Source organism: Ixodes scapularis, unplaced genomic scaffold (genome assembly GCF_016920785.2).
Source record: "Ixodes scapularis isolate PalLabHiFi unplaced genomic scaffold, ASM1692078v2 PGA_scaffold6__148_contigs__length_123643588, whole genome shotgun sequence".
Taxonomy (NCBI): Eukaryota; Metazoa; Arthropoda; class Arachnida; order Ixodida; family Ixodidae; genus Ixodes; species Ixodes scapularis.
In genome coordinates, this window is record NW_024609881.1 from 67197416 (window position 1) to 67217945 (window position 20530).

The 20530-nt window shown below is 43.5% G+C and overlaps 1 protein-coding gene across 1 annotated transcript; it reads right to left on the reverse strand.

Annotated features, from left to right (window-relative positions):
* Window positions 1-1028: 1028 nt before the first annotated feature.
* On the reverse strand, window positions 1029-18894 carry LOC120841402 (the record flags this gene model as incomplete). Its single annotated transcript, XM_042294796.1, has 3 exons — window positions 1029-1103; window positions 17705-18560; window positions 18824-18894. Coding segments are annotated over 3 exons (1002 nt in total), but the record flags the coding sequence as incomplete, so codon positions are not given.
* Between the last annotated feature and the right edge of the window lie 1636 nt (window positions 18895-20530).

Here is a 20530-nt window from a genome sequence, read left to right on the forward strand (position 1 = left end):
TAGGACATCCTCGACGAAACTGGTGATGGTCTCGTTTGCGCCCTGGGCTCTCATTCGAAGAAGGTCCTCGGCCCTCTCCCGTCGATGATGGTTAGTGAAAGTTCGCCTCAACTCATTCTTGCAGGCGGTCCACGAGATCAATGAAGTCTCCCGATTCTCGAACCAGTGCCTGGCCGTTCCTTCGAGCGCGAAGTAAAGGTTCTGCAGGCGCTGGTCGTCCGTCCATCGGTTGTGCTGGGCCACCCGCTCGTACTGTTGAAGCCAGTCCTCGACGTCTTCGTGCTGCTCGCCGTGGAATCGAGCCGGTGTCCGAGGAGCGACGGGTAGGTAGACGACGGTAGGAGCGGCGGGGGTCTGCGACTGGTTGGCCATCGTCGGCTGCCTGGTCCTGGGTGGTAAAAGTCCGTATTCCGGGTGTAGCCCTTGGATGCGGCGACTTGATCGAGTCTCGATCTGGTCTTCGTTGGGTCCTCGGGAGCTTGGATTTGGGCTTGTACTGCGGGAACTCGGAGGGCTGCGCTGCACGGACATGCGGTACCCCGCACCTCCACCAAAAATGTCACGGGTGGTGACCAAAAAAACAATAAATAAACAGGAAGAAATAAACGTTTAATGTGGCGAACTTGTGCCAAAAATAAAAGATTACAAAAGATAATAATAAAGCGTCGCGGTCGTCGAAGTCGGCGTGGCAGCAGAGTCGAACGCTGGGGCGAGACTGGCTCCGGGTTGCCCGCGGAGCCGCTTTTGTACACACGTTGGCTTCTGGAGCATTCGACGTAGAAGGTTCGACGCGTAGAACATTCTGACCTCGAATCAGCTAGACGGTTCTCGATTTCACCAGAACATCACATTACAGTGTTAACAAAAATGCATAGTCGCGGCCAGGAATCGAACCCTGGCCCTTCGCGAGGGAGGCAAGCGCGATAACCGTTAGGCTACGGCCGCGCTGCCTACTTGGCGCGCGGCAATATGAGAAACTAATCACAATAAATTTATGTATTTACAATATCTTTGTTACAATAAAATGCCTATTGGAACTTTTTATGAACTTCGATTAGCGATAGCTGCAAAAGTAACACGAAAACCGAAAAACAAAACTTGACCTAAAGGGTCGTTTTGCCTTAATTTTACTAGAATGTAAAAGAGCGAGACCACTGTAGCAACTTGTATCAGATCAATCGAGGCCAATCAATTTTATTTCTGAATTGCCACACAATACACAACAGCCTGCACATATAAAGCCTTTATTTCGGATGCGCAGGATAGCTTTCTGGTTATCGCGTATCCTCTCGCACGTGTCAGCATATTTCGTCGCTATTGCAACCCAACGTCTTGATCACGTGACAGAAATATAAAGTGAGCAAGAAGTAAATCAAAAGAAATGATGTCTCATTTGAAAGAGTCCTGGGTAAATTTAAGATACTATGTTAGTTCTAGGAAATAAAACCGGTTTTACTTTTTGCACAATAAAACTACGTATCTCAGAAATTTAGATCTTCGTTAATAAGGCGAATTCCAACGCATTCAAACGCTGCTGTGTGTAGGAACATTCTTTTTTGTCGACACCGTTTATTGCCAATCGCGTTGTGAGCGGCGCTATCCCATTACGAAGACCACTAATCGTTGCGTGTTGCTGTGGCGCACCAAGTGAGACATAACATTGTAAGAGACTGAACGCAGAGTTCAATCAGCTTTGCTAACCCAAGACATGACGCAATTGTGGTCCTTCTCGAGGAGGCTCGGCGTGAAAGAAGCGCAGTCTTGGGCTCGCGAAGGGACGTGTTCCGATGTTTCAGCACACTACAGGCGCAAAAGGGTCACGGATGAAAAGCTGCATGGATGTGCAGGAAAGATCGCGGCGTGCGAGAGGAGGTCTGACAGAAGATTTTTGACATGAACTCGCGAAAGTACAGGAAACTCCAGGTGTCAGCCTAGAACCGTTTCTGCAGATCCCTTCACGCCTGGAACCAAGAATTGCGCAAAAAACGGGACAATACACAATGATTCCCCAGTTTTGTTTTTCTCAACAGAAAACAAAAACAACAACAACACGATCTTATGTTGATACCAAACTAAACGCTTTTCAAGTTACAAGCCTCTCGGCTCTTCAGTGTTTTCCCTCTGCGCGCCCGTTTTCTGAAATATTATGTTATTTTTGTAGTAAAAATTAGTTCTATCAAAACAAAAAATTTTCGTTGCTACTAAATAAAAAAATGACACGAAATATTTTAAAGAACTTACAATCGAAAAAGAGGAGGAGCGGACTACGCTTATTTCGGTCAATCACCGTACGAGCCTCAATTGATGTCATGGTCCACCCATAACCTGGATTTTGTCGCTGTCTAGGGCGCCAATCTTCTGGGTCTCGGTGAGATTGTTGCTGGTTCTGTTAAATTAATTTGTGTGACGCGAATCAACAACTCGAGTCCAACCTGGTTCTTTCACGGGAGCGGCATTCCGCTCCCCGTTTATTGGTACAATGAAACACAACGCTACAAAACACCCAATCTAAAGCGCGAATACTCGCGGCATTATACAAATATTTGCAAACGCACGTTAAGCCCCAAGCTAAGCACAAAGAGAGCCCCCAGGCCTCGTGTCCCGCGATTACCCTAGATCCGGTCGCCCTATACTTGTTTGGGCTCGGTAGCGTCCGAAGTTCTAAGAGACATTTCGCCCCATATCTACCGAGTATATCTCGATCGATGTCGAGAAGCCTTCTCCTCGCCCGCCGGGTGGATGGATACCCTTTGGATCGGGCGGTAGCTTACGCCACCTGGCCATTTTGTTTTACCATTTAAGCTGCTTTCTCTCCTAGCCACTCGGTAGCGTTCGAAGTTCTAAGACACTCTTCGACCCGCGTCTACCGGGTATAGAGCGATCGATGGGCGAGGAGGTTTCTCCTCGCCCGCCAAGGGGCGCCTGCAGCGCCATCCAGTGGCTAGGAGAGAAAGCGGCTCGTCGGGAGCCAAATTCGAGATCCCGATCGACGCCGCGGCGACACGACCATGTGATCATGTCTGAGGCGAGGCAACCTCATAGCTGCCTCGCGGCCGAGACGGCAGAGTGGTTCGCTGGGCGTCCCCGTGAACGCACGGTGCGCCATACAAAGTAACACAATGATCATTTGAAGAGTTTGGGTATAGCACGAGCGAAGCCATCTGTGAGAAGTTATTTCTGTGGCACCGACGAACCTGTATCCGCGGGCTTTATGTTTACATGTTAATCAAGTTAGCAGACTCCTTTTTGTAATTGGAACTCCATCCAACCCAAGTTTTGAATATGCCTTTTGCATTTTGGACTTAGTAGTGCTTTTGCTGTTTCACTTAAGGGATAGGTAAGAAGAATGCTTATTTTGAGTGCCGTACCTAACACCTGGTGGCCCGGGCACTCCCCTGTCCCGACGCTAACCAAAAGTCACAGGCAGGGAGATACTGCAATGTTCTTGATGCTAGGATTTCCTCCCCCATGGATCTGGCCAAACCACATAAGAAGATTGAGTCCGAGCTTGTGGCCACTAGGATCTCCCAATCTCGAGGCTCCCAAGTAGCTGAAAATAAACACAAATGAAACTTAAATACTTGGCAAAGATACATTACAAAGGCTAGCATATTCGTTTGGATCAGCACATATATCCTTTTATTTTTATACTTTGTACTTGTGCTCACAAAAAGAACTGCTCCTTTGCTGCTACAGCCATAGTCACTCCCGAGAACAAGGAAATATAGGCCTTGAAATGACAGGTACCTAATTAAGTTGAATGATTAAACATGTTCATTGAACCCTTCTCCGTCCCAAACCTGAGATATTTCTGTCGACTATTAGCGTTCAAATGTAAGACTACAAAAAAACAACTACTACTGCAATGGAAATTTTTCCTAACCTCACGCTCAACCAGTGTCGACTGGGAATAAAACTCCAGTTCATGCACTCACTGGGCATGAGGGTAGAGTGTGCCAGCAGTGGGCAGGTGTCTGCATCGAAAGAGTTAAGTTGGCGCATTAATAGGCTAACTGAGAAAAATTGGTGCTGCTTACAGAAAAATCCCAAAAAAGCGCCGATATCGACTTGGCATTAACAGTGGCACACAGTATCGATTTTACTGACTAAAGGGTACTCAGTCATTATTTTCAGCTACCCAATCCAACTAAATATTCTTTCCGGCTTGTTTTTTAGGAAAATCTCTAAATACCGTAAACCCCTAAATTTTCGGGAGGACCTAATTTTCGCGAATTTCCCAAATCGCCTACAATTCGCGCAAAATACGTCCCGCGAAACATTCGCGCAATACGTGAACGCTACGGAAGCTATACTCGATTCGCGAAAATTAGAACCTGGGAATAATTTTAAGATTTCTGCTTTGGCCCGATTTGTGAAAACTTGAGCCCGCGAAAACAAAGTCGTTTACATTTATTTATTTATTTATTGAAAGTACCCTCAGGGCCCGAAGGCATTACAGAGGGGGAGAGCACATACATGAAACAAAGATAGTAATATAGTAACAAGTCAACAATATTAAATGTACAACAAACAAAGAATAATAATAATAATAGGTCATGGGTCACTGCTAAAATAGCTAGTGATGGAATTTCTAAACAAGTTAGTATCAGTTATAGTAGCAATCAAACCGGGGAGGTGGTTCCATTCCTCGGCTGCGCGGGGTAAAAAAGAAGATTGAAATGTAGTGGTAAACGAACTTGGAACTCCAACTTTATGCTGATGGTCAAGACGGGATGAAATGTAAAAGGGGGGAGTAATCATCCGATTGTGTAGGAGAGGGTTATGAAAATACATTTTATGAAATAGACATAGGCGTGAAATTTTACGTCGCAAGGAGAGAAGTGGTAAACATAAACTATTTTTCATTGATGTGACACTAGCAGTACGATGGTAGTTGGAAAGAATGAAACGGGCTGACCTATTCTGAATGGATTCCAATGCAGTGATTAGAGTATCGTGACCGGGATCCCAGATGGAGGCTGCATATTCTAATTTAGGCCTGATTAATGTTTTGTAGAGGATCAATTTTAGTGAAATAGGTGCCAATGAAAAGTTGCGTTTTAAGTAGCCCAACATGCAGTTAGCACGGGTAGTAACATATTGAATGTGGGGTTTCCATGAAAGGTTATTTGTTAAGTGAACACCAAGGTACTTGTACGTTGCCACTTGCTCCAAAAGGTTGCCACCTAGGTGGTAACAGGGTCTGTTGTTAGCAGGGTGTCGAACCGGAACCGAACCGAACCGAAAACCGGAACAGAACCGTTATTTTTAGCCAAACCGGAACTGAACCGAACCGAAATCTTCGCCGCCATCTTGGAACTGAACCGGAACTGAACCGGAAAAAAATATAACGGTAACCGGTTCAAAACGGTTCACGGTATTTTTTTTTTGTTAGTATTACAAATTTATTATTATTGGCACGTATATTCCTCTACGTATTGATCAAATCGTCATATACAGAATTGCAATGTATAATAAATCCTGGTTTTTTGTGGCGCTTTCTTATTGGCACTATGATTAGCCATGTGTCACAATGTCACGTGACGTCATGATGTCAAGACATGCTGTCAAGTAATGTCACATCACGTGACCCCGTGACGTCACGTGACTCACCGCGTTAAGTCGATTCGAATTGAGGACGTCGCTAGATCTATTAGCGTTGTTGATACCGTGACGTCACATGACATCACAACTTCACACTGAGAGTCACGTGACACCATGATGTACCCGATTGTCATGATCCCGAGTCAAATGCTCTGGTTCATGACAACCAGTATCGCCAAACATTCGGGTAACGCTCGTGTTCAACTCAAAGATTATGATGGGCCCGAGTCCCACTAGAGCTAGAAACAGAAACAAACGAAAGCGACAAGCCTCAGACACATGCAGCATGTTCGCGATGGTACCTTTATACGGCTTTGAGTTGTTCGGTGCTCGCGAAGTTAGCACGAGTGTTTACAAGCCTGCAAATGGTACCATCGTGTGCATGATACTCGTGTTTGAGCATAGCCTTCTTTATTCTACAAAGCCTGTCAAATCGCGAAATACTCTGGTTTAAGGCTAGCCGCTGTCGTTTGTTTTTGTTTGTCGCTTTAGTGGGGCTCGGGCCCCATTATAGCCCAACTAAAACTATATCTGAAGATCAGCCCATGCTCTATGCTTTGCCAACCCTGCGTATGACTATGATAAACACTGACGGTGTATATATTAGGATCAGATCACGTGGCTGATAGTTCTAATTGTGAGTTGAGGAGGGGAAAGCTGTTTCATTTCTTTCTTTCGACTGTCTGCCATTTCGCGGAGGGGCAAACTAATGGATGCTTTTGCAAGTTATCAATGTCAAGGATTACAACTTAGCGGTATTTATTGAACTTAAGGTAAAAAAAAAAAAAAAAGATGCTGCACGACCCATTTTACATGTATGCACACCATTGAGGCTCCCAAACATGTTTTCGTTATTGCTGAACTGCCTCAGAAAGTTGCCCGAGAATAGAAGTGTTAAAGGGTCTAAATGTGACGTATTAGTCGGACGTTACATTGAACTATTAGTGTGTACGGGAGGGATACCTGAAAAGAAAGATCCTAGTGGCCTCACGGGGATAGCCGAACGTTGGCAGCCGCTCTAAGTCTCACAGGAGTGTCGCTCTCAAGTTCTCCAAGTTTCGACCGCCCTGTATTTTGTTTAACCTTCACAGTTTGGTGCAAAGTTAAAGCAAGGAACAATTACTGTTAACAAGTGACACAAATATAATTGTCGAGTGAACACCACTCAATACGGAGCAGGCAATCCCTGAGGAATAAAAAGTATCTTGAGGAGACACTAAAAAAAAAGGGAGTGGGGAGGGGGGTAGTTTTAAAGCATACTGTGTCGTAAAGATTCCTCTGCCCCACATTTTCGGCGCAGACTAGAAAGCGTGGCCTGGAAACGATAGTGACAGATGGGGAGTTGGTACAACTTTTATTTGTAAAAACACTCTTGCCAGAAAGCACGTTTTCGTCGTGCCAGATACTCGCGCCGTGCCTAACGACGATGTACCAACAAGAAAAATGTGTGCCTCTCAAATACATAGCTTGCACTGAGCGCGAAACTTTTGCAGCGTGCATTTTGCCAAACCGGATTTGATTTTCTCAGCAAGAACAACTCGCAATGGCAACCAGTATCTAGTGCGATTACGTCACGTGCAAACCATGTTAAATACTTCAGCTTTCTGGTGAAGTGCGACGTTCGCAACACCAGCACGACGTCCAATGTGTAAAGTTGTGTAGTATTTATAGTAGTCTCGCGATGATATACGGCAGCCTAATGAAATGTTGGAGCACATGACTGATAAAGAACAGAGTCATGAAGTAAGGTCTCAAAACAAGTGCACGTAAAACCTAAGATAACATTAGCCTTCCGAGGTACTATCCCGCGACGTTTCGAGCTGAGGCAAGCTGATGCCCAAAAGTGATTTATATTAGGATTCTAAAAAATCTTTGTTTGCCCTGCGCGGAATCTATGTTTAATTAGGAATATCATTTTATGCATTTCTATGCATTTCTTTTTGCAGTAACGCGTTGTGTAAGGGATTATTTAGAAAAAAATTGCGTGTCATCTCCTTATTTCTGCACATTTCGTGTGTTTGCCTTCCGATATATTATGTGACCACAGTGTTTTCTGGCATGCCCTGCAACCCACTATTTTACACTGCAAAACAGCTAACAAAAGCACGTTGCCGAAGACACAACAGCTGGCGTATTTTCGAGTATCGTCCTTCCGTGTCGCTCTCAGGCGGTTATGTGAACTTCATAAAGTCAAATTTATCGATGATAATAAAAATATACTTAATTCCTGTCTGAAGATTTGGCAGCATAAATAGAAGATTCTCACCTCCAAAATATATAAGTAAATGCGCCTTTAAATTATCTGAACGATGTTCGGCAAATATTTTTCGGCGCTTTTATCCTCTATAGACACGTTATAGGTGATTTTGAAAAGATATAAATAATGTTTTTTTTTATTATTTTGAAGCTAATTTAAATAACTATATGTGTTCCTCACGCATATATAACTTCTCAAATATATAGAAGTTTATTATCGCGTTTTTTATGTGTTTTTACTATCGCCTTTTTTTACTGGAACGAGTGGTGGAACTATGACGATTGCACACTTAAACTCTCAGAAAGTGTCCAATTAGGTAGCTTCCGAATTGAGTAGAGCATGAAATACCACTTTGTTCTATTTAACAAAAATCATCAATTAGCGAGGGTGATGCTTATTTGCAAATTAAATTGACCTGCATTTTGTCAAGAGCAAACCTCAACATCCAGGCTACGCCAGTTTTTCCAATATAAGAAAATGTTCACATGGGTAAGTACTGTTTCAGGTCAGATTCGATCTCAGTACTAAGGTGCTCATAGGTTAGAGTGAACAATTTCAGCCACTCCTTTTCGCATGATTGATCGCCCGCATCATGGTGCTGAGAGCAAACAATATGCTAGTTAGAAAAACAAGCATTGCGATTGTCGCTTAGTGTTCCTATAAAATATAGACTGGAAGGACTTGTCCCGTGACTTTCGTGACATTTTGAAAATTATATTCCCTTAAGCTCAGTCGTCTCGTCATCATATATATATTGTGAAACGTATTCCGTAAAACACATGCCATGATATATATGGCGACGAGGTGCCCATTTCATGATTGTATTCACTGTAATTAATTCCTTAGTTCAAGGGCAAAACCACGGTTCAACATCTAATACTGTGATACAAAGTTGTACCAATCACGGGTATTTTAGGCAACCTACTTCACTTCCGAAAACATTTCGATTCAGGTACAATATATGTGACTCTGGTAAACGAAGGGATGTTGAGTCGTATAAAGACGACGTTTTGTATGTTAATGTAGATTTTCCTTTCTTGTTGTGTAGGAATAAATAACAGAATTTTATAATTTTGGTACCTGAGAATAAAACTGAATTGAACAAACAATAATAAAAAAAAAACTATATACTGTAAACGACTATTTTTCGTGGGCTCAATATTTCGCGATTTAGGTCAAAGCTGAAGTTTTGGAATAATTCGCGGGTTGTAATTTTCTCGACGCGGTGGAATCTCAATATAAATTTCAATCTGTTTACATTTTACCGAAATTGTTCGCGGGACCCATTTTTCGCGAATTGTAGGCGATTCGCGAAATTCTCAAAAATAGGTCCTCGCAAAAATCAGATCGTTTACAGCAGTTAGTTTCACGGCCTAAATAGCGCCTATTGACAGAACAACGCGGAAAATATATTCCCAATTTAACGGTTCAAACCGGTTCGAACCGGTTCGAACCGGTTTGAACCATTATTTTTTGCGCCCCGGAACTGAACCGGAACTGAACCGAAAGCCGTGAACCCGAACCCAAACCGAACCAATAAAAATATCGGTTCGACACTCTGGTTGTTAGGCTTGCGGGACACTCTCATTTGTTTACATTTACTAGTGTTTAGTTTCATTAGCCATAATTCACACCAACGAGAGACAGAGTTAATATCAGACTGAAGTGTAGACAGGTCAGAATCGTGAAGATTTCACGGTAAATTACACAGTCATCGGCAAAGAGACAAACGGATGAAGACACATTAATGGGAAGATCGTTAATATAGATTAAAAATAGTAGTGGGCCTAAAACCGACCCTTGAGGAACTCCAGAATTCACAGACACGGGAGGAGAATTTTCGTTGTTAATTGTTACAAATTGTGAACGGTTATTTAGAAAAGACCGAATCCATGCGAGAACGTTAGGGTCAATGTTAAGTTTTGAAAGTTTTAACAGTAATAGCTCGTGACACACCTTATCGAATGCCTTGGCGAAATCTAAGAAAATGCAGTCCACCTGGGAGCCTCGGTCAAGAATAGAATGAATGTCATGAGTGAAGGATAGGAGCTGAGTATCACAAGATAATGATTTACGAAATCCGTGCTGTGCTTCGGTGAAAAAATTATTCGACTCTAGGAAATGTACGAGTTGGGAAAAGATAACGTGTTCCAGAAGTTTACATGGTATGCTGGTTAATGAAATGGGACGATAATTGTTAGGGGAATACTTATCGCCACCTTTCGGAATTGGAACCACCTTCCCCACTCGCCAATCACAAGGTAAAATACCATCTTGCAGCGACTGTTCAAACAATTTTGAGAGAAAAAGAGATGAGTATAGTTTAGTGTTTTTTAAAAACTTGGAATTAATTCCGTCCACTCCTGATGAGGATGATAACTTCAGTTCATCTATAATTTTTGCAATACCAGCAGGATCAACAAAGATAGAATCCATTGGCAGATAACAGGAACAGCTCATCGAAGGGTAAGTTATTATTCAGTAACTGTTGCTATTATTCTACAACTGCTAAAGAAAGCAATGGAAACTTAACATTCGATTTTGCCTTCTCTCTCCAGTAGCACAAATCTATAGCATGCAGGCAAAGCTACATAATGAGCAAGCAGTCTAAAAAACAGGGTATGTCTTATGGAGTGCCTAAAGTCTCCCGTAAGTTGAGGGGGGTGCCTACAAAAAGGTGGTGGTAAGAGGAACCAGTGTGTTCTGACGAGATGTAGTACATGAAGAAAAATAAAACCAACTATTGATTCTGTCCACACTTTATTTGCAACCCTCAAATCGCTAATTCATGTCACATCCGTAAAAAACAAGCTAATTTATTGCATATATAATTTTGATTAGCCTAACGCTGGGGCTTCGGAGAAAGATCTCAGACTACCCGTTAAAATCAGTGCGGGGTCTGAGACCCCCTGAGACCCCCCAGACTTTAAGCCCTGACTCTTATGTATATATTTTATCGCGCTGCAGAGGAACTGCCGGAAGGAGGTTCAACGCAACCATTTTTCACAACTATTTTTTTGCGATCAGTTGAGGACAAGTTCGAGCAGTGAACTTGTCCTTGCCGCAGGCTTAACTTTTTATTGCTGCCCATGGAGAATTTCAAATTAATTTATAAATAAAAACAAGAAAGACCAACCTTCATAAAGAATCTGTAACTTTGGCAAAGATAAATGATCTTGACCAAGATATGCGGGATACTGTTTCACAGCGTCTATTCGTCTGTTTAACAAATTTTGAGGCAAATTGGCGACAATGAAAAGAAAACACCCGAATACCAGGGAAAGACAGGGGATGTATACCTACAACAGAAAATTTTAGGACTAACGACAACGGGCAGGGAACTCTGGTGATGCTCTCGAAGTGGCTTCCTGCAATGGGCCTCCGCAGATCACAGAACAAGATCCACTCTGGTTGCAGCCATAAGGTGCTTCATACCATAGTGCTCGAAAAGGCGCTTCGATTGGATGTAAGGTGCCTTTAATTTCTCAGCAAAACGGAGAGTTTAATATCTATTATGCATCCATTAGGCGATACTATCATGAATGCGCTGACATTTAAATGCATCACTAGATCAACAAATTGTTATCTGTGGCGGGCAACGCAAAAACCGGAAGCATTATTCCAATACCATCTCAGCTTAAACGGGGGAGCGGGGGGTTGCAACGATTTCCGGTCTTCAATCACAAACTCGTGTAAGTTGCCCTTTGACACTTCTGAATTAAAGAACAGAAAACCGATTTCGCCTGCGTCTCCTAGATGCTGTGTAAAAAAAAAATATGACTATTGACATTTTTGCACCCCTTAACTCACAGTCTTCAGCAACGTTACTAGAACACTCAGTTGGGAAACTCGCCGTCGAAACTTGGGCCTCTGGCATCCACCGAGACCGAGCTAAATACGACAATAGCGCCACTCTTTAACATTTGTCAGTACTGTGGTCATCATCTTGAGCTTTTAGGGAGCATGTTTTAGCGTAAAAACAAACGGAAATGACTCTTTTTGTATGAAATTTATTGGAGTTTAGTACCAAATGATGGGCGCGTGATGTTTTTAAAATCTTTAGGTTGCAGGGTTTTGCGGCACAATTAATATTGTTTTTATACATTCATGCCTCACCGGTGCTTTCAAGTAGCGCGTCCCGATCTAGGTGCATTTTAACTTCGGTACTAAGTCGCGGCGCGTCCGCTGGAGAGACGGGGGTGGCACCCCTGTAACCTCTTCCGCTGTATCTGTTTCGGCTCCACGATGGCTGATTAAAGCCGAAATAGAAGTCACGAAAAGTTCTTCGAGTGGCCATTGCGGGAGAAATGGCGGCGTTGTGTTCGTCATTACCTCGGTTCTCGACGACAGATCGGGGCCACTTTTTCTGATTAGTCTCTATGGCAGTTTCCCAACTGAGTGTTTTAGTAGCGTTGGTCTTCAGGGTCATACCTGGTCGCACTCCTAGTGACGTAATTCGGGGTGGCGTTATGGTGCCTGGAGCGCGTCTTCAAATGGTGTGCTTAGCGCCCTATCCCGCCCATAGATCAAAAGAGGTCCCAAAGTGGCAACAAAAGACGTCACAGAAGCCGGAGTGTCATGCTGTTGCCTGTCGCGATCCAAGCGGTTGGGCGTAGAAATGCTGGCAAAAAAGCACGAATGAACGCGATTGTCGCTGTCGTCATGGCGTCCCAGGCGTCCCAACTTCCGGCTGCTTCAACTTCCATGGACTGTCACAATGGAGAGCGACCTACAGCCGAACAGGCGTCTGCCATATACACCACAAGTGTTGAGACGCCGCCAGAATCGCGATCGGCGACACCATGACACTTCTATGACGTCATCAGGCGGAAATCGAGGGACCACTTTTTTGGAGGCGGTAAACACACCAGTCGGAGACGCGTTCCAGGCACCATAGTGCCGTGTAGGTTCCCCTGTGCTCTCTCGGAGGACGCTAACCCTTCCTCTGTCTGCTGACATTAGCGGGCGTTAGGCTGAAGCTTAGAGCCATGCGAGGTCAAGCAAGCTTCTTGCCCATTTAAAAAATGTAATAGATTACAATTACAAGTTACCGAGCTTCAAATGTAATGCATTACTGTTTCCAATCACTTTCACTGAAAAGTAACGGATTACTTTACTCGACACGTTACAAATTACTTTCACTTTACTTTCTCCGTACACTTATCCAGAAAACAACAAAAAAAATTTTACATTTTTCACAATCAGTCGCAACCACTTCTTTTCATTTCTCATACGCCAGTATTATGGTAGTGCTAGTAAAAATAAAACATTGTATTTAAGATAATGAGTGTAGGTGCACTCCGCTCACCTGTAAGCTGACAAGGCACCGAAAGCAGCAACCACCATCCCGCTAGCTTATGGCCTACAGAAATGATCCCTGGAATTTAGCAGACAAAGCTAGTGGTGCGCATGCTCAGTAGCAGCATCTACCTCCGCTACGAGATTCGGAGCTAAAGGCGCGATCTACGAAAGCTCCCTTTTGACTCGGGTGTTTCGCCTGGCATTCTCAAGTAAAGAAAAACTTGTTTGTAACAATAGAATGTATAGCCAATTCAGAATGCAAGTATGCCAGCTTACGTTGATGTGTTTCCGTAGATTAGTTCGTTGTTCTTGCTGATGACAATGCGTGTTTTATTGGCGAGCAAAGTATGCACTGAAGCTCTAGGTTTCTATTCTCCGCAAAGCCCTGAATTTTGCAAATCTCAATAAGGGATGGCCATGAAGACGACGGACTCTCCATGACCGAAAAGTCGACCCGTCAGAAAAAGAGTGGCGGTTACGGGTTATCGAGCGTTCATCTGTTTTCGCTTTCATACCAGTATTCGTGGATGCCAGTGGAAGCGAGAGCATAGAGAGCAAGAGAAGCGGTGGCCGCCGGTCTCACAAAACAATAAAAAATGATATTTTTCGCACGTTCCCCTTCTCTCTGTCAGGACTTTTTAGAAAGCCTAACCCGCGCTCTCCCCCCTTCCCTTTTATGTTGACAGTTAACTGTAACGAGAGGAGTGGACTCGACCACCATGCCCAGACAAGTAAACCGAAAGGAGTGTCGTCCGCACCCTCGAAGACGATTCTCTCAGCCTCGCGCCGGGCGCTTTTCAGCCGTGCCTCAAGAGGGTGTCATAATCCAGTAGTGCACATTAAAAACAACAACAATTCGACCCCTCGCTCGAGGCTACATCGTCTGTTACGCCAGTTGTGAACCCGCGAAACGAAGAGGTACGGAGCCGCGTTTGATGTCTGTGCAGACGTCGAAGTTGGAAAGGGTAAGACGGTGTAAAAGACAAAAACAAATAAACACGAACAGCCTTCTCTTGGCCGGGAGAGGAAGAAATACCCGATGAAAGATGGGGGACGGAGAGCTTACTTGACGTTGTTTTATTTGATCTTTGTCTTTCGTATATTTGTAGGTACCTTGGCCGTTTTTCTAGTGGTTCTAGTGACCGGTCATACAAAAATCGAGTTTTCTTTACGGCTATTCTCCCCTTCCTGATGTTTTATATTTTGTTGAACGTGCGGTCTTTATACTGGTGAATTTTCTGCTCGTATGGCTCAGTTACTGTATTATGCTCATATTTTTAAATAGTAACGAGTAACTAAAGTAATCCGTTACCAATATTTTGTAACGAAATTACATTACAAATTACTTCCGAAATAAAGTAACGTGGCAATTACAAAGTTACTTTAGAAAGTAACGGATTGCAAGTAATCCGTTACTTGTAACGGATTACTTTTTTAAGGTTTTTCCCGCCGTAGTTCCTTCCGACGCCGCTCGCGGCTGCAGGTGGGAAAAAAGTTCTACTTTTTTGCTTTGCGATTATGCAGCGGAATCGTGCCATTTATTAATCATCATCATCAACATCATCATTTATTATTCCTTGAAGGCCCAGGAGGCATTACACAAGCGAGTGAACACTTAAAAAACAAACAAGTAACAAAATTATTTATCTACGAAAACACGCTGTAATCTAGTTATGGTTTAGAAAAAATAAGCTAATGGGTGCAGAAAATTTCTTAGTATCAGATAGTATCAGATAAGGTAACAATTACGCCAGGCAGTGAGTTCCAGTCGTCAATGGCCAATGGTAAAGTAGACATTCGGTGAGTGACGGTTGACGATGAAATCGGACGGAGTTTACAAGAATGGTCGAGACGAGGGAAAATGCGGTAAGGAGGAGAAACCAACCTTTAACTGAGATGACTGTTGTAATAAAAGATCCGATGAAGAAGAGAAAGACGAGACACCCTGCGGCGGTGAGAAAAAGTGTCAAGGGTAGCTGATTGGCGAAGTCCTGATATGCTTGCGTATGGGGAATAGTCGGAATAAAAAAAACGGAGGGCCCTACTTTGAACGGATTCCAGGTTGTTAGTTAGGTATGCCTGCCACGGTGACCATATGGAAGAAGCGAATACTAGTTTAGTTCTGACCAAGGTAGTATAAGCTAGTTGTTTTACGGATGATGTAGCTTGTCTGAGGTTACGGCGAAGAAATCCGAGAGTGCGGTTAGCATCGGCGATGACATTTGTTATATGAGTGGTCCATGACAGGTCAGATGTCAGATGAATTCCTAGATATTTATACGATGAACAACCAGTTACTGGGATGCCAGAAAAGTGGTAAGAGGAGGATAGAACATGTGAACTGCGGGAAGAAGATAGCGATTTACATTTATTATAGTTTAAAGCCATTTGCATTTATGACACCACTGAATTATAAGTTGGAGATCGTTTTGCAAGGTTAGCTGATCGTGGCGTGAATGAATGGGTCTATATATGACACAGTCATCTGCGAACAAACGCACTTCAGAAGTTATGCCATGGTGGAGATCATTAATGTAGATTAAAAAAAGAAGGGGGCCAAGAACGCTTCCCTGAGGGACGCCAGACGTTACTGCGCTTGTGGTAGATTTTATATTGTTAATGGAAGTGTACTGTGTGCGATTAGTAAGGAATTCAGAAATCCAATTGACTACTGAGGGGTGAAGATTAATATTTCTTAGTTTCATTAAAAGACGTTGATGAGGGACCCTGTCAAATGCTTTGGAGAAGTCAATAAAGATGGCGTCAGTTTGAACACTGGAATCGAAATTTGAGTAAACGTCAGTTAGAAATGCTGTTAGCTGAGTTTCGCATGAGTAGGACTTGCGAAATCTGTGCTGGTGCTTGAAAAGGAGGTTATGAGAGTCTAGGAAATTTATTATGTTAGAATGGAGAATGTGCTCCAAGAGTTTGCATGAAACGCTGGTGAGCGCGATGGGACGATAGTTGCTGATTAGTTGGCGATCACCTGTTTTATGAACGGGTATGACGTTAGCAACTTCCAATCTGATGGTACTTCAGAGAGTTTAAGAGATTGAGAGAATATGTCGCAGAGGGAAGAGGAAGAAATGTGATTAGTGTTTATTAATACCTTAGAGTTAATTTGGTCATCTCCGGAGCTGGAGGACGCCTTTAGTTGATCTATAGCCTCAAGTACTCCAGTACGGTCAATTACGATAGGATCCATGAGAGGGTGAGTGGATTGGCACGAGTTGGGAATATTTAGTAAGTCCTCGTTAGTAAAGATGGAGCAGAAGAAATTATTAATAGCAAGAGCGCCGTGTTTATCAGAAAGCGGAAGTCCGTCGTCATCTACTAATTGCAAAGGAAGTGAAAGTGCCGGATTGATTATTTTCCAAAACTTCTTTGGTTTCGTGGTTAGTATGTTGGGGAGGTCGATACTATAGAATTTGGTTTTGGCGTGATTTATTGCCGATTTATAAGCCCTAGCGCATTCGTAGTAGGTGTTCCAAGAAGCCGTAGTGTTGACAGCCTTAGTCCGCTTATAGAGTCTTTTTTTCCTATTGGATTGACTATGAATTGTTTTATTGTACCAAGGGTTAGTGTTGTCAGATATAATACGGGTCAGTGGAATAAAGCGTTCGATTAGGTAGATCATTTTATCTTTGAATAGAGTCCAGTTTTCATTAACCGTTCTTTCCCAGAAGTTAACTGAGAAAGTATGATAAAAATCTTCGAGGTTCGAGTTGATTGATGCGTAATCAGCTCTCGCGTAATTGCGAATGAATTTGCAGTAATGTGATCTATGTGGAACAGAGAGAGAGAGAGTTAAATCGATGACGAGATGGTCACTAATGCCGGGTAAGTATGTGATGTTACTGAAGAGTGAGGGGTCTTGGCTTTAGCACAAGTCGAGTATATTGCTACAGTGATTAGTAATCCTAGTAGGCTGAGTGATAACAGTTGTAAAGTTGAAATCTAAACAAAAGTCTAAAAATTCTTGAGACAATGCGCAACTAGAAGAGAGGGCAGACCAGTCAACGTTTGGGTAATTGAAATCACCAAAGAGAGTAACAAAGGCTTTACGGTATTTAGTGGTGATTTCAGAAATACACTTATATAGCTTGTTAACAAATTCTTTATAACTATCTGGCGGTCTATAGCATACAGCCACTATTAAGGGGGCCTTGTAGCGACGTACCCAAATACAACTTCTCAGTCAGTAAGAATCGGTATATCCCGGGACGGAATTTGATTATTTATAGCTAAAAGCACATCTCCCCCCCCCCTCCTAGCGGATCTATCACACCTATACACACGAAAGTTTGGACACAAAGGAAAAACTTCAGTATCGGATATATCGGCGCTTAGCCACGTCTCGGTAAGCACAAGGAAATCTGCGTTGCATGCCTCAACCAAGGAAATCACATCATCTCTTTTTGGTATCAAGCTTCTAATATTAGTAAATAAAATAGAATGATAAGAAGGTTTGTTACAGATATCACGGCGTTTTGCAGTTTGATTGGGTGACGAAAAACGAAATGAACGCTGGCACTGCTGTGCACTTTTTTCCTTCACGTTACCAAGAGCGGCGTCATATACATAACACTTATTATCTAAAAACAGCTTATCGTAACGCAGCTTGTAAGTCGTGCCTTTAGGCTTGGCAAAATCAAGAAGGTGACGGCGCGCAAGTCGGACAGAAATGGGAAAATCTTCACTGATGGCTACACGTGTCCCTTTGAGCTTAAATGCCGACGAAAGAATGCCCTCTTTATCCTTAAATGATGAAAACTTCACGATTATAGGGCGACATTTTCGTGGATTGAACGCTCCCAAGCGGTGCGCTCTTTCAATTTTGCTTGATTCGATATTCACGCCTAGGTTACTGGAACACAGGCCGGTTACCAAGCCCTCGGACTGGGCCCACGTTTCCCTATCGGTGTCAGTGACGCGAAAAAATAGAAGGTTGTTACGACGGGATCTGCCCTCCGCGTCGTCACAACGGGTTTTCAGCCGCGAAAGTTCGTTTAGAGCTGTAGTAAGCTGAGGTTCGGTAGGTGTGACGTTACCGATTTCCTTCTGCTTTAGTAAGTCGAGTTCAGTTGTTAGGTTGTTAACGCGTTCTTCTAGAGCGGAAGCAGATTTTTCGCTTTCTATATTTTTCTGTGTTAGTAGGTTTACCTCTTGTTGCTGAAGAGCAAGGCTACTCTGAAGTTTCGCGACCGTCTGCACAAGCGCAAGGAATTCATCCTCTTGTTGCTTGCTCATAGGGCCTGGGTTCTTCTCTACATCCCCAGACAATAAAAGCAACAAAGCTCTGAAAGATTCAATGCACGCTCTAAAAGATTCAGTAAAAGCTCCGGGGCATGGAAGCACAGCTAGGCAAACGTAATCCGACCTAAAACAGTGGCAAGGACTACTAACCTGCGGCAAGACGAAAACATAAGCCACCTCATCGCTGCAAAGCTTCCATGCCCACTGGCGCGCTGTAGCCGGGGGGGTCCCTTTGTAGGCGCTTCCGTTGATGTCGCTGCTGATGGCATAGCACGAGCGAGGTCCTCTGTGATGTTGATCCCAGCGGGCAACACTGTGGTCGACGAGCGCGTGGCGGATGGTAGCTCGCGGTCCGTAAACCGGAGCAAAGCTGCGCCGTCATCGTGTCGCCGGCTGGATGGGGACGCACGCGCTGACACGGACAGGAGCTGCGGCAAGACGAAACACATAAGCCACCTCATTGCTGCAAAGCTTCCATGCCCACATTAGGGAGATGTTTTCTCTATCATCCGGGAGACAAAAAAAAACGTAAAAGTGCGATGAAAATTCTTTTAATCTTAAAATTGCTGCACCCTTTAAAGTTAACCACGGCGGATGCTTCAAGCCAATATTGTGGATTCAGGGCAGAAAGCAAGCCATGTGACCTTTCAATTGGACGCCACGGTACGTCGAGCGTGTCAGGTTGTTTTTGCTGCTATGGCTTGTAAAGCCAAAAGGGGTCCACCTTAAAGAGATACAATGTGTAGACGTTTGCAAGTGGGCCCCGGGCCAATCTTCAGCTACATTGCGAAGTAGGTACTCAGACGTTCCAAACGGGATGTTTGCTGCCTGTAACCACCCGACCAGGTTCTGCCCAGCGATTGTTCGAGCTTAGTACAGGACCTCGACTGTGTCTTTATTTGACAAGCAACATTATGAATGTTTAAAATGACTGACTTACAGAGAGACTTGGTATCAATCACTAATGACTTGGGATACGTAACTGAATAATTGTTATATTAAATAAATGCAAAACGATTATCTGGCAGGCATTATATTTTTCACGACGCTGGGTCGACTCTGCATTTAGTCGAAGAATTCAATGCGTGATAGGAAAATACAAGCAAAAGTGTGTCTTAGAATTTCCTTCGCGCCCATAAAGATGTGTTTTTGAAGCCAAGATACACAAGGTACTTGATTAAGAAAGAGCCTCAGCTGCACAAAGGCGTATGCAGTATAAGGGCACTCGCCAGGCCTATTCTCTTCAGTAGTGTTGTGCGAATATTCGAAATTTCGAATAGCAGTTTCAAATATTACGCTATTCGATATTCGATTCGAGAGCAGTTGTAATATTCGTGCTTTTTGAACTGTTGACAACCTCGAGTCGCGTGTATGTTTACTGCGTAAAATATGTAAGAAACAATTTCTAAAATCAAAAATATACTGACATGTTCGGCAAAGTGATACAGACATTATTGTGGGAACTCTCAAATATATTCATCGTAGTCATTCCATCAACTTTCTTTAAAAACGCGCAAAAGAAACCGATGAATGAGCTCCAGCAACGCCTGCGCCATATTTGCCAAACTTGGTGCCCTCTATTCCAATAAATAAGTCATACATGAATTAATTAAGGACTCACTCTCAGAAATCAGCCCACTTAGTAATTGCACGTCTGCAGTAATTATCTCGCATGCCACTTTGCGCCAAGACTTTTTTAACAGCAAGTGTTCGATATTCAATTCGAAAATATTCGGCCAAAATCGCTATTAGCTTCGAACTCAATCGGAAATCAAAATCCCCTAATCGCACAACCCTACTCCTCAGCTTTGTCCATGTTAGGGCGAGTTAGAGAATATAAGTCACACGCTCAACAGACAGAATAAGAAAGGCATGGAGAAATCTCAGTTGTTCCACCACCAGCGCGCCTGTTACTTTCCAGGACGTTTCGGCGTCTCATAAGCCTCGAGCGAGCCCATCCGTCCAAAGCAGGGTGAAAAGTACAAGCGCGTTAGGGGGGACGCCCGGCCATTCTCTTGTTTTCACTGGCTACACTACATATTTTTAGGACGACATATTTTTTAAATGAGAGAAAAATATTGCAAATATGCAGTCCACCTTTGACCATTATAC